The sequence below is a fragment of the Hyperoodon ampullatus genome (assembly GCF_949752795.1).
Source record: "Hyperoodon ampullatus genome assembly, chromosome: 3".
In the NCBI taxonomy this organism is placed as follows: Eukaryota; Metazoa; Chordata; class Mammalia; order Artiodactyla; family Ziphiidae; genus Hyperoodon; species Hyperoodon ampullatus.
The window spans coordinates 43,190,009-43,203,381 of record NC_136916.1 but is presented as its reverse complement, the minus strand read 5'-3'; the positions used below and the strand labels follow the sequence as shown (position 1 = coordinate 43,203,381).

The window sequence follows — 13,373 nt, the reverse complement described above, 5'->3', positions numbered from 1 at the left end:
GGGTTCCCTTTTCTCCACACCCTCTCCAGCATTTATTGTTCATAGATTTTTTGGTGATGGCCATTCTGACTGGTGTGAGGTGATACCTCATTGTAGTTTTGATTTGCATTTCTCTAACAATTAGTGATTTTGAACATCTTTTCATGTGTTTGTTGGCCATCTCTCTGTCTTCGTTGGAGAAATGTCTGTTTAGGTCTTCCACCCATATTTTGATTGGGTTTTTTTTTTTGATATTGAGCTGCATAAGCTGCTTGTATACTTTGGAGATTAATCCTTTGTCAGTTGCTTTGTTTGCAAATATTTTCTCCCATTCTGAGAGTTGTCTTTTCATCTTGTTTATGGTTTCCTTTGCTGTGCAAAAGGTTTTAAGTTTAATTAGGTCCCATAGGTTTGAAATCTTTTATGACTTTGATTTTGTGTGATCTTAGTAGAGAGAAGTCTCTCCAGGTTTGGAAATTATTTAAGAATGTGACCTAGCTGCTGTTGAGATAGTCCAGATATCCTCAAGTTAGAAGCAGCAGGTGGCTGCAGAGGCTCTTACTGGGCGTTTAGGGCCTACTGCTTTTTTTGCTGGAGGAGTCGAGGTTCTCCTGTTAACTGAAAAAAATGCACAACCTAAAGGTTGAGAATTATGTTTTATTTGTAGGACAAAACTGAGGACTTAAGCCTGGCACACAGCCTCTCAGCTAGCTCTGAGGACTGCTCCCAAGAGGTAAGGGAGGAGCCAGGATATGTAGGAGTTTTAAGTCAGAACATCAAAAGATTACTGTTAATTAAAGAAAACCAGACATCTCAAATTAAGGAATTTAGCACTTTTCTATTTATGGGAAGATACAAGAGTCTGGATTCGTTGAAATCATTCCTTTGATACGCATCTTAGCTATCTAGGATCGGTATCCTGCTTTTCTCCATCCTGAATCCCCTCAGGGTGCACCATTGTGGGCAGCGATAGTGGCTGATGGTCTTATGGCCACAGCATCCATTGTTTGCTGATATGGCAGGCAACATTTTTCATTCACAAGTGATATTCCACATACATTGGTCAGGGTCCCATCGAGGAAACATGGGGCACATTCAAATAGGATAAAAGGAAGAGGGTTTATTTATGAAGGGAGCAACTACAAACTGTGTGGGGCTAAGGGGGCTCTGAGGAGCAGTAGGGACCTGGAAACAGCAGCCCTTTCTGTTCAGGCACAGAGCCTGAAGGGAAGGTTGGGGAAAGTCAGCACTGACTCGGAACAGTCACATTCTGTCAGTCGGCAACACAGCCAGCCTGAGGCAACTTTGCAGGGAAAGAGATGGGGAGATGTACCCAGCACCTGTCTCCTCCTGCTCTCTGATCTCCTGCCAGGGTTCCCACTGGTCAAACCCCACCAGAGCCCATTACCCATTTGCCTTGGTCCAAACAGGCCAGTCCCCTGCAGAGAGCAGGGTGCAGAGCTGGAGGGGCCAATGAAATCCTTCCAGCACCCACCATAAAAAGCATCCAGAGAGCTTATGAGCAAAAAAGAAAAAAAAATTTAACAGTCAAGAAAGCACAGCACACAGAATGAATGAGAGCTGGTTCTCCCAGGAACCCGACATGAAGTGGTTACTCAGGTACTAATTTTTGTGTTGAACTTCCTAGCAGCCACAGCAAAAGGGAAACCTGGTGGGTTGTACAGCTCACATTGTGTGTCTGCACACGTCAAACTAGAAAGACAGTGAACTGGATTTTCCCTGGGGTCTACTCATTGTTCCCTGTCCCAGCTCTTGGCACTGATGGTACTAGAGTGTCATGAGAGAATTCAGGTGTTTATCTTATTAGTAACTGAGCAAGAGAAGAAATGCAGTATTCCTAATTTGGGAAAAATTTTGTTTTCAGGTTTCAAGGAAGATTTTCAGATGGATGTTTTTAAGATCCTGGCAGCCATCCTACATCTGGGCAATGTGCAGATCATAGCAGTGGGCAACGAGAGATCGGCGGTCAGTGTAAGATATGTTTGTTTCACCCTTCCTGTGTTGGGAGGATCATCAGTAGAAACCTCTCATGGTTACCCTGCTTTTGCATTTTAGCACCAGGCACATTGGGCCTACTGGGGAGACCAGTTTAACGGGAACAAGGAAGGTAGGAGTTTCCATGGGTTACCTTCAAAGAGTAAAGCTTCTTCCCCTTGGAACAGTAGAGAAGGGGGAAATGCATTCTCTGTTTTTCTTTTATTCAACAAATTTTTACTGAGTGCCTACCCTGTGCCAGACACTGTTATAGGCTCTGGAGAAACAGCAGTGAACAAAACAAGATCAGAAGGCCTTCATGAAGCTTATGATCTGGGGGAAGGAAGTGGAGGAGGGGGAGACACAATCAACAGTTACAGGCTCTGGCAGCTGGCAATAGCCATTAAAAAGGAAAATTAAGCAGAGTAGGGGTGGGGCGGGGCTGTGCCTTTTGTATCTGGCATTCAGAGAAAGCCTTTCTAATTCCAAGAAGTGAATTGTGTCACTTCACACACACACTTCGAGGAAGAATATTTGAAGTAGAGGGCACAGCAGGTGCAAAGGCCCTAAGGCAGGAAGTGTTATTGGAAAAATAGCCAAAAGGTTGGTAAATGCAGAAAGGAGTGAGAGAAAGGAGGGGTGGTAGATGAGGCCAGAAAATGGGGGGTAGGCAGGAGGGAAAGGTGCAGATCATGCAGGGCCTTAAGGGCACCGGACAGTTTTAAGTAGAAAGGACACCTCCTACCTCCTGACACATGCCTGATTCAAACACCAGTGGTGCTCTCTATGGAAATATATTCCCATGTAAGTTTTGTGATGGATTTCTTTATTTAATGGACACAAGATAAGTTTATGTGTGTGTCTCTTTAGCAACACATGTTATGAGTGGTGATTCTTGGTGGGGTATGTGTTTGCTTATTCTCAACAATATCCACGTAAAGAGGACAGTCACACAGTTATAAATGTTTCTCTGAAATGCAAAATCTTCTTATCGTTAAAGCTTTGTATTAACATGTGTGTCTTGGTCATCTCTGGTTGCCATAACAGAATACCACAGGCTGGGTGGCTTAACAACAGAAATTTATTTTCTCAGAGTCCTGGAGGCTGAAAGTCCAAGATCAAGGTACCAGCATGGTTGAACTCTTGGTGAGGGCCCTCTTCCTAGCTTGCAGGCAGCTGCCTTCTTGCTGTGTCCTCACACGGCAGAGAGAGAGAGACAGCAAGCTCTAGTCTCTTTTCTTATAAGGACACTACTAATCCTATCATGGGGGCCCCATCTGCATGACCTCATCTAAACCTAATTACCTCCTAAAGGCCCCACTTCCAAATACCATCACATTGGGTGTTAGGGCTTCAACATATGAGTTTTTCATATGACTGAAACATTCAGCCCATAACAATATCTACTTTCATGTCCCCAAAACAACGGATGGGAACAATTGTTAATTTTGTACACCTGGTAATTTCTCAACTCTGGGGCCTGTGATTTAAGGGGAGAGAGCGCTGAGCAGAAACGGAGGGTGTGTTTTTGGCCTGTTGCCCTATGACCAGGAAGTAATTCTCCTCCCTCTCCTCAGATTCCTACGCTAAGCGCCCCACCCCCATCGCCACCAATATCCAGCCCTGACAGAGTCAGTCAGTTCACAAAGGAATGGGAAGTTTGGAGAAAGGTGATGGTAGGCCTGGAATGTGTGTAGGTGTGGTTCTCCCTCTGGATCCTGGCTCATTTACCCCAGAAATGGGCTGCTGCACTTTTTCTTCTGAAACTCCCATGACTTCCACCCAACAAATGCCCTTGCTTTGAACTCTGTCCTGTGAAGTTTGTTGTGAAGGTAGTATTTTGGAGGAGGAGTTAAAATTGATAGACTAAAAATCCTTTGTCTATCAATCTTAGGAGACAGATTCCACAAAAAAGATGTCAAATCTTTGTAGAAAATTATCAGTCCTGTAATTTTCAGTCATTTGCATCAAGAACTTGAAATATTGGGCAAATTCAATCGGATGAAGCCAGCTGACTTTTTAAAACTTGCTGCCCCTTTGCATTTCCCCCGGTAGCTGCACCTGTAGCTGAATGTTTTTAACTCAGAAGGTTTGGTTCCTGCTTAGAAGGAAGGAAACCAATGGCTCTGCCAGTCCCTTCCCCCAGTGAGGGAATCAGGCACATTAAAGACAGGCTTCATATTATTGTGATCTTGGTCAGAAGGGATGTGGGTTGGCAGCAGGACTTTTTAGGTTGTTATCTCCACTGTAATCTGATGCTTTTTAAATACAATCATGTGGTTTTCCCGATTGGCTGAGATGGTGTCTACAGATCAGCCTGCCTCAGAAGTTCCCCTTCCCGAGAGGAATGATGGTGTGCAGTCACATGGGATCACATCTCCTTGCCTAGTGACAAGGACCCCTAGTCCATGCTGCCTGAAGACAAACAGGAGGAGAACTCTCCTTGCCTGCTGGCCAGTGGGGCAGCTCTCCTGCCCAGGCTTGGGAGAGAAATAAGATTCACTTTGTACGTCCAGGAAGAGTCCCCACCACAGCCCTCAAGTTGGCTGGGAAGCTACTTTAGTCCAGGGAGCCCACCATGTTGTCTCTGACAACGACACCTAGGTACCTCCTGGGCCAGAACCCCCGGGCAAATCCCAACAACACAGGGAGGGACAGGGCGAGTGTAGGCTCTGACAGGTGGCCTGGATGTGATGCAAAGGGAAGAGAGGCTTCAAGGCTGTGTCCACATGCACAGGAGAGGGGAGAGGATTGCTCCTGTGGCCTAAATCACTACTGACATTCTTTGGCCAGAACGAAAATCCAGGTGGGACCAAACCCAGGGCTGCCTGGCATCACCACAGCGATGCCCTGCCAGGGACCAGGTGCAGGCTGAGTGCCACTGCAGGTCCTCCTGCTTCACTCCCAGACCTGGCTCTGTGTCCTGAGGCCTGGTCATGCAGAGGCCGAGGGGCCTGGCTGAGTGGGCCAGTGCCAGTGTAGATGGCCTGATGGCCCTGACAGGGCTTGTGTCTTGCTTTTGAAGGAGGACGACAGTCACCTGGAGGTATTCTGTGAGCTCCTGGGCCTGGAGAGTGGCAGAGTCGCTCAGTGGCTGTGTAATCGCAAGATCATCACAAACTCCGAGACGGTGGTGAAACCCATGACCAGGTCCCAGGCCATCAACGCCAGGGACGCTCTGGCCAAAAAGATCTACGCTCAGCTGTTTGACTTCATTGTGGAGAGAATTAACCAAGCCTTGCACTTTTCAGGCAAGCAGCACACGTTTATTGGTGTTTTGGACATTTATGGGTAAGAGTCTCTTCAGTGAGCCTGTCTTTCCTCATTTAAATGTCGAATGCCTGTTATTTTTAGGTCATTTTGTTCTGGTTGCTCTTCTGTGTTTCACGTGATCAGAAAGATGGTGTTCTCTTTTTTTGCATACATATGGATGTTAAATACAGTCCCCTGGGCTACGGTGTCTTTTTTCTAGGGTATATTAAATAAATTTAAAATCAATAATGGCCAACATCCAGAGCCACATGCCAGCTACCATGTTGAGTGGTCTCCGTGCACCTTCTTATTCCTCAAACAACCTCATATTTACCCTCGTTTTACAGCTGAAACAACTAAGCCTTAGGAAGACTCTTTCAAAGTTGCTCTGCTGCTGGGAAAACCCAGCACTGTATGAGGCTGTCACCCACTTCTGTTTCCCTATAGAGGCCCTGTGAGGTGTAGAGCCCTGACATACCTTTCCCATTTCGTAGGGTGAAAATAACAGCCCCAGCGGTCCTGTACCTTGCCCACACTCACAGGGCCAGAGGTAGACTCAAACCCAGGCCTTTTATCAACCAGCCTCCTCACACCTAAAATCCTCTTCCATTCTTGGATCATGAGGGTCATGTGTTTGCCCCATTCTCTAAGAATTCTTTTTTTTAATAAATTTATTTATTTATTTATTTTTGGCTGCGTTGGGTCTTCGTTGCTGCGCACGGGCTTTCTCTAGTTGTGGCGAGCGGGGGCTACTCTCCGTTGCGGTGTGCAGTCTTCTCATTGCAGTGGCTTCTCTTGTTGCGGAGCACAGACTCTAGGCGCACAGGCTTCTGTAGTTGTGGCACGCAGGCTCAGTAGCCGTGGCTTGCGGGCTCTAGAGCGCAGGCTCAGTAGTTGTGGCACACAGGCTTAGTTGCTCCGCTGCGTGTGGGATCTTCCCTTACCAGGGCTCGAACCTTTGTCCCCTGCATTGGCAGGCGGCTTCTTAACCACTGTGCCACCAAGGAAGTCCCTCCAAGAATTCTGATACATTTGGGGGACCAAGTTCCCACACTGGGGTTTTTTTCTTCTTTTCATTGCCCAGTCCTGCTTTTCCAGGTCAGACTTGTGCTAAAGACACTTGTAGAACAGCCAGGAAGAGTGAGTGAGGCCTGGCCAGCGTGAGGGGAGTTAGCACCCGGGCTTTTGTTTGTTAGCAACTGGCCTCGGGCGCCCAGCCCCCTCCCCCTCCCAGGACCCACCCTGGTTTCTCAGGGGGAGGAGGGGCAGATGGTCCCAGGGAAGGCATCACAGAGTATTCCACCGAGATTGGGGAGTATCCCCCCACACCCCGGGAAAAGCAGCTCTCCCTCCCCTTCCCATTTGGAGGGGAGAGCCGGCTGGCCAGCTGGGAGGGCAGGCAGAAGGGGCCGCTGAACTTTTACCCCTATAGAGAGAAATCGCTTTTCCCACAGCTCTTTAATGTGAGGCTGTGCCTCAGGGGAGTTCCTTGTTTAACTTAGGTTCTAAGTTAATACTGTACATATGACTCCCAATTAATAGTATCTGTCAACAGTTATAAATTAGTGATACATTGCTGGGGTAGGCTATTAAATTATTTACCTTGTCCGTTCAAAAAAAAAGGATTTGAGGGCGTCCCTGGTGACGCAGTGGTTGAGAGTCCGCCTGCCGATGCAGGGGACACAGGTTCGTGCCCCGGTCCGGGAGGATCCCACATGCCGCGGAACGGCTGGGCCCGTGAGCCATGGCCGCTAAGCCTGCGTCTGGAGCCTGTGCTCCGCAACGGGAGAGGCCACAGCAGTGAGAGGCCCGCGTACTGCAAAAAAAAAAAAAAAAAAAAAAAAAGTAGGATTTGAGCAGCCAGTAATCATTTAAGCAGACTTTTAAATGGGAATAGCTCTGCTTAAAAATAGTCTCTCTCATTGTGGTGGAAATGTGACTGTTATATTTTTTCTATTCGTTTCTGTGTTTTTAAAATGTCTTTAAAATAAATATCCCTTTATTTTAAGAATATATTATTTCATTCAAGAACAAATATGCATGTGCCAGGAACTATGTCAGGTGTGATTGATAAAGAAAATAGACATGGCTTCTGACCTCTAGGGACTTAAATTTTAGCGGAGGGGGCAGGCAGATACTTAGAGGTTGGGATGATTTCTGGGCAGGGAATAAGTAGATGGATGTGCTGCAGGTGAGCAGGGCAGGAAGAAGAGAGGGCGCAGCTGAGAACAGGGAGCAGTGAGTCAGGAGAATGGCAGGCCGGCGTCAGATCCACAGGCTGATAGACCGCTGTCATAAGGAAGTTGAAGTTTTGGCTAAGTGGGCAAATCTTTGACAGGAGTAATTGTAAATTTTTAAGAACTTGTTGGAGTAGATTTTAAATTTATATTTTAAAATTAAATTCCTCCTTGGAAATTTAAAAAGTAACATGCTCACTGCCACCCATGAATTCATTTCATCCCTCCAAAAAAATAAGCTCTCCTCTTTAAGTAAGAGTGTTACTGTCTGGGGCGAATCCTTTCACACCTTTCTCCAGTATGCTTATGTCTAGGTTAGCCCTCGTGTATGCATACCTGCAGCTGTTGAGAGAACTGAGCTCAGGGTGACCTGGAAATAAGACAGCCTGAAAAGAAAAGTTACCCTCTGTGAAGGTGATTAAAGCCAAAGCTATGAGCCTTGAGATTTCAGCTTGGAAAAACATGGAGGCTTGTGGTTCCCCAGCCAGTCGGGTATTTATGTTCTCTAGACCCAGAGGTGGAAAGGCCTGGGGCTTGGAGTCAGACCTCAGGGAGTGAGCACGGCACCACACCTGTTGTGTGGCCCCCAGAAAGTCACAGAACCTCCCTGAACCTCAGTTTCGGAGGGGACCTCTCTGGCAGGGTTATTACAAAGGTTAAATGGAAGAAATTGTGAAGATATTTTAAGAACAATAAGGATTGTTCAAATGTGAACAGGAAAACAGTCATTGATGTTTGACATTCCACCCCTGCCCTAGGAAGTCCAGCCTTTGGCCCCAGCTGCGGGCTGCAGGGCACGGTGAGGCCCTTTTGTCTCCCCTCCAGACCCAGCCGTGGCCTGTCTGCAATGTCCAGGCCGGCAGAGCCTCTGGACCACCCAGGGCGCATGTGGAATGGGGCTGTCAGGACTGTGGGTTCTGCTCCTGTTCCAAGTCACCCTGCAGCTGCCCAGAGGACAGTCTGGGCCCTTAACCTCCCCAGGAATTCTAAACTGAGCTAAACGGGCTCAGTCAAGTGAGATTCCCAGGGGACCCATGGTTGGCGCTGGCAGGAACCTCTTGGGATTAGAGCGATTAAGAACTAAGGCTTTAGAGGCACTAAGAGCTGGGGTCGAATTGCATGTCTGGCACCACATCGCAATGGTCACCATCTCTTCTGACCCTCGTGTGTAACAGTGGGTGGGGTCAGGGCAGCTCTTCACTTAGGGCGGTGTTGGGTTAAGTGCGGTGATGAGCATCAATGCTAACACCTAAAGTACTCAGCCTCCTTCTGGCGGGAGCGCTCATCTGGACAGGTGGTGAATTGGGTGCCCCAGTTTTGTTCAGCCCACATCGTAGAGTGGGGTAGTTCACATAAAATCAGGTTTCTGGATTCTCTTGAGAATCAGGTGACCTCACATCCTGACCTGCATTAATCCATGGCCACAGCTGGCTGGAGCTGAGTAGTACCTGCCCATTGGGCAATCCTGGTTATCATGGGCCCCGCACAGTTCCAGCCTGCCCCCCATTCTGTCATCTCCTGGTCTCCTCTCAGCTTGTGAGTTTGCAGCTCCAGAGACAGACACTGAAAGTCTGAAAATGGACGTGGGGCTGTCTGCCTTGGACCTAAAGGGGTCTGCTGGGCTATGGGTATTAGATGGCCTTGCCCTTTTCCTCCAAGGACTATGAAAGTACCCCTTGGGAGGCAAAACCGTGCTGCCTCTGCGTGCAGCAAAGAGTGGGGCAACAGGAAGCAGCGTTGCTTTTTCACTGGAAACATAAATGTTACAGTCAGGTCAGCTCACAGCTCAGTCTGACACTGGTTGTCCTCGGACAAATTTTTCAACTTCTCAGTCTTATAAAGTGAGGATAATAATGCTGATGTCAGTGTTATGGTGTGGATTAAATGATATGCCATATTGTACCATGCCTATTTTAATGCCTGCCTCAGGTAGATGTTTTGTACACACAAGATGCCTTCCTGGGGCAGCCTGGAAAAAGGTGACTTATAAACTGAATGCTAGGATATTTAAACCAGAAGCTTTGAGGCATATTTAAAACTTGCAGAAAACATAGAAAACTTTTAAACTGTAAAATCTGTGAAAAAATGCTAACCTATAAATGAGTGTATATATCCTTCAAGTTATATCTTAACTTGTTTAAACTGTATTTCAGTTTTGAAACCTTTGATGCGAACAGCTTTGAACAGTTTTGCATCAATTATGCTAATGAAAAGCTGCAACAGCAGTTTAACCTGGTAAGTGACTTTTCTGCCTTCTTGAAACTAGCTCTCAGCCGTGTGTGTGTGTGTGCGTGTGTGTGTGTGAGAGAGACAGAGACAGAGACAGAGAGACAGAGACAGAGAGAGAGAGACAGACCATGGAGAGAGGCTCAGTCTGGTTCCTTCCCTCTTCAAATCTTGCTGGATCACTCACATGCTGGGTCACTGCACCATCTTGTGGCCATATCTTGAAACTGCACCTTCCCATCCTATTTCATCTTTGTGGAGCCACTTGCCAACTTCTGTTTCAGTTCATCACCTGCCATTCTTGGACACAGACCACCCCCCCTGCAGCCAGACCAAACCACTTAGTTTCCTGAAGGCTCCAGTCTTTGCGAGCCTCAGTATCTGCACCTGCTGCTCTCTCTGCCACAACCCCACCTGCCCCTGTCCTTTCCCCATCCCTTCATCTTCACCTGGAGAACTCCTACTTGTCGTTTGAAATTCAGCTTCTCCCAGCTGTCTCCCACTGTCATGAAGAGACAGTGTGACACCATGGAGAGCATGGGCTTTTGCTCAAACTGAACTGGCTTTGAGTCTCAGCTGTACCACCTCCTTCCTCTGGGACCTTGGGTTCTCTGAGCCTCATTTTTCTTATTTTGAAAACAGGTCAGTAGTATCTGCCTAATATCCTTGTAAGGAGAAGACCTAACGTTGAATCATACCCAGCAAATGTTTTTTTGCTTTCCTAGCCCTTGCTCCAGAATTAAGTCGTGTATAAGCATAAGATTTCACCCTGTTGCGAATTTGTATTCTGTTAACATTCTCAAGGATTCCCTGGAAGTTGAGCATTTAATAACTGAAACTAAGATTTATTCCAAGTGGGTGTGCAGCATAACTCACCTGAAGTCGAACTGTATCTGTAGGTCCTGCCCCGCCCGGGACGCCAGTGCCATCTTGTTCCCCAACATACACATTCACTTCAACCTCAGAATAACATGTGCAAGACACCTCCTGAAAATGCCATGTCAGAGGCTGCAATTCCATTTTTCTCTTTTTTTATTCTGCTTTTCCTCCTTTTCCACTTCATCCTCCTTCTCCCCCACCCCACTTTTTTTTGGGGGGGTGGGGTTGAGTCATCTATCAATGTACAGATCCTCCTGGAAGAGGTAAAACCTTAAAATATCAACATAAAAGCCTTAGTGAGCCCTCTCCTAGCTCCAGTCCCATAAATCTGGCCGCTGCTGGACCCCTGCATCTGGGTGGCCTCTGGGAGTTCGGCAGCGACAAAGTGAACCTGCCACCTTCCCTCCTTGGCTCCTTGCCTTCTACCCTCCCTCTTGCGATTAAAGCACCACCGCTGACCCAGTGTCCTGAGCCTCACGTTCATCCCAACCTCTTTCCTCTTGCTCACCTTCCTTGCACAGTGTTTGGCCTCCACAGAACCCTGGGCTGAGTCCTGACTGGGCTTTCTGCCTCCAGTCCTGCCCTCTTCAAAGCCATCCCCACCCCCAAACCAAGTTATCTTTCCAGAACTTAGGTCTTATCATGAACTCTGTGGGTCCTCACTGCCCCTAGGAAAAGGCCACAGGTCTGAGACTGTCTGGGGGTCCACAGGGGGCTGGTGTCATCTCCCCTCTGCTGTCCTTTGCAGTCCCATCCATTGCCCCCCCACCCATCACTGTTGTGCTGTCTCTCTGGCCAGTACAGGTGCCGTTCAGTTCTCAACCACCTATTGGGCTTCTGTGCAATTCCCACTGGGATTCTCCTGTGGGCACCTTTCTCCTCGTAGCCCTTCCCCCTTTGCCACCTGCAGCCAGGATGACCCTGAGCCAGCCCTCTGGGAAGCCTCCCTGGTACCCTCATGGCCCGAGCAAGTAATGTACAAAGCTCTCCAAGTTGTTAGCTTCTCATACTGGCCCCAGAGCCAACATTCTGAGGTGGGCTGGTTCCCACCTGGCCAAAGAGGCTGGGTCTGCCTTGGACAGCAGGAGTGACTGAGCAGGAAGGAGCTCCAGGACCACCCTGAGTGCTAAAGGTGGCAGGCTGGCTCAGGCCTTACACCCCAGGATGTGGGGACCTGCTGCGAGTGGGCTGGAAGATGACAGCTACACCCACGTTAGGACCTCAGCAGCACTGATCGTGGGTAAGGAGGGTGGCATGCACCTCAGGGTCTTCCATAAACATCAAATCAGTCATATATCTACATTTTCCAAATGTTTATGTCCTGTTCTTCAGAAGCATACTCTAATATTCTCTTTTACTTTCTATGTTGACTTCTGGATTTCCAGCATGTCTTTAAACTTGAACAAGAAGAGTATATGAAGGAAGATATTCCTTGGACTCTGATAGATTTTTATGACAACCAACCAGTTATTGACCTGATTGAAGCAAGAATGGGTATTTTGGAGTTACTGGATGAAGAATGCTTGGTAACTTTTTAAAATAATTGTTGTTTTCAACTTCTGAGTAGTAATAGATGAGCATATTGCAAAATGGATTTTTTTAATGTACATGTAAATTCCTGACGTGTTACTATTTGGTTGGATGTTAATACTGAGACAGCAGTCCATAGCAGGAACCCCAGAGGGCCCGGTGAGCCTCCCGCCCTCAGCAGGTGTAGCCCACCCTTGGGTAACATGCATGACCTCTTAGGTCATGTCCAGCAGGGAGGAGCCCTTTGAAGCTGTCGCTAGGCGTATATATAGAGTGGACATGGAAACAACAAGTGACTACACACCAGTTGTTAATGACTAATAGGAACTGAGTTTTCTCTTCCTGATTCCATGAGTCACCCACTGGGAGGTACAGCTGAAAAATCAACATCATACAATTGACAAAAGAGTCTCTAGGAATTTTCCTATTATTATTACCCTCTGGGAGGAACAACTTTACAGTGAGTCAGCCTAGCAGTGTCCTTCATCAGGCCACAGGAAAAAATAATCCCTAGGACAGTATTAATTTTTTTGGTTTAAAGTTTATATTTTAATGTTTAAACACACATCTTGTTTCTTTTCCAAAGATTTATTTTTACCACCCCCAGCCCCAAATGCTTGTAGCGTTGAAGACTTACTGGTATTTTCTCCCTAGAATTCTCAATTCCATGGTTCTTCTCACAGAGTAGCCTTCCTGGTGCCACCTATGCTTTAGCCCCTTCAGTGATGTAAGATTAAAAGACAGGCATCAGGGCCAAACATTCTGGACTGGTCTACTGGGGGCAGGGGGCAGAGGCCAAGGTAACCTCTAGGAATATTTGTACACACTCTACAGAGTTATTCCCTATATGGGGTATTAGATTCACAGAGTTCAGGCTGAATATAATTGATAGCTTCACAATCACCAGTATCAAGAACAAGTTTTGCAGCTAGCTTAGTTTAAGTAGGTAGTTATTAACTAGGCAGTAAAATAAAAGAACCACTTTCTTCTTGAGGCAGGGGGTGGGGAGGACTACATTTGGGTTCCAATCTTCCCCCATTCAACCAAGAATAAAAATCACGTTCACATAATTTTGGGAGGAAGAAATGTTAAAATACTGCCAATTTTGCAGAAATAAAATCCTTCATTCTTACGTCATTATATGACCTTTTCCTTTTCATCAATAACATTTTGTTCTTCTAAAAGAGCACTGATATGTCCATTTAGATATCACTCTAAAGAATAAGATCAAAGACAGATTTATGCCTAGAGTTGCATTTGAAACAGGAGCCTCTC

General features: G+C 46.9%; 1 protein-coding gene across 1 annotated transcript in view; it reads left to right on the top strand.

Annotated features, from left to right (window-relative positions):
- MYO5C (myosin VC) overlaps positions 1-13,373 on the top strand; it is a gene marked incomplete at both ends in the record, with an annotated part of 99,201 nt that overhangs the window by 24,322 nt on the left and 61,506 nt on the right. Inside the window, 4 exons of the mRNA XM_079699076.1 lie at positions 1,865-1,971; positions 5,000-5,265; positions 9,617-9,698; positions 11,954-12,094. Of these exons, the coding sequence (XP_079555202.1) occupies positions 1,865-1,971; positions 5,000-5,265; positions 9,617-9,698; positions 11,954-12,094 (596 nt within the window). The remainder of the gene's footprint in view (positions 1-1,864; positions 1,972-4,999; positions 5,266-9,616; positions 9,699-11,953; positions 12,095-13,373) is intronic.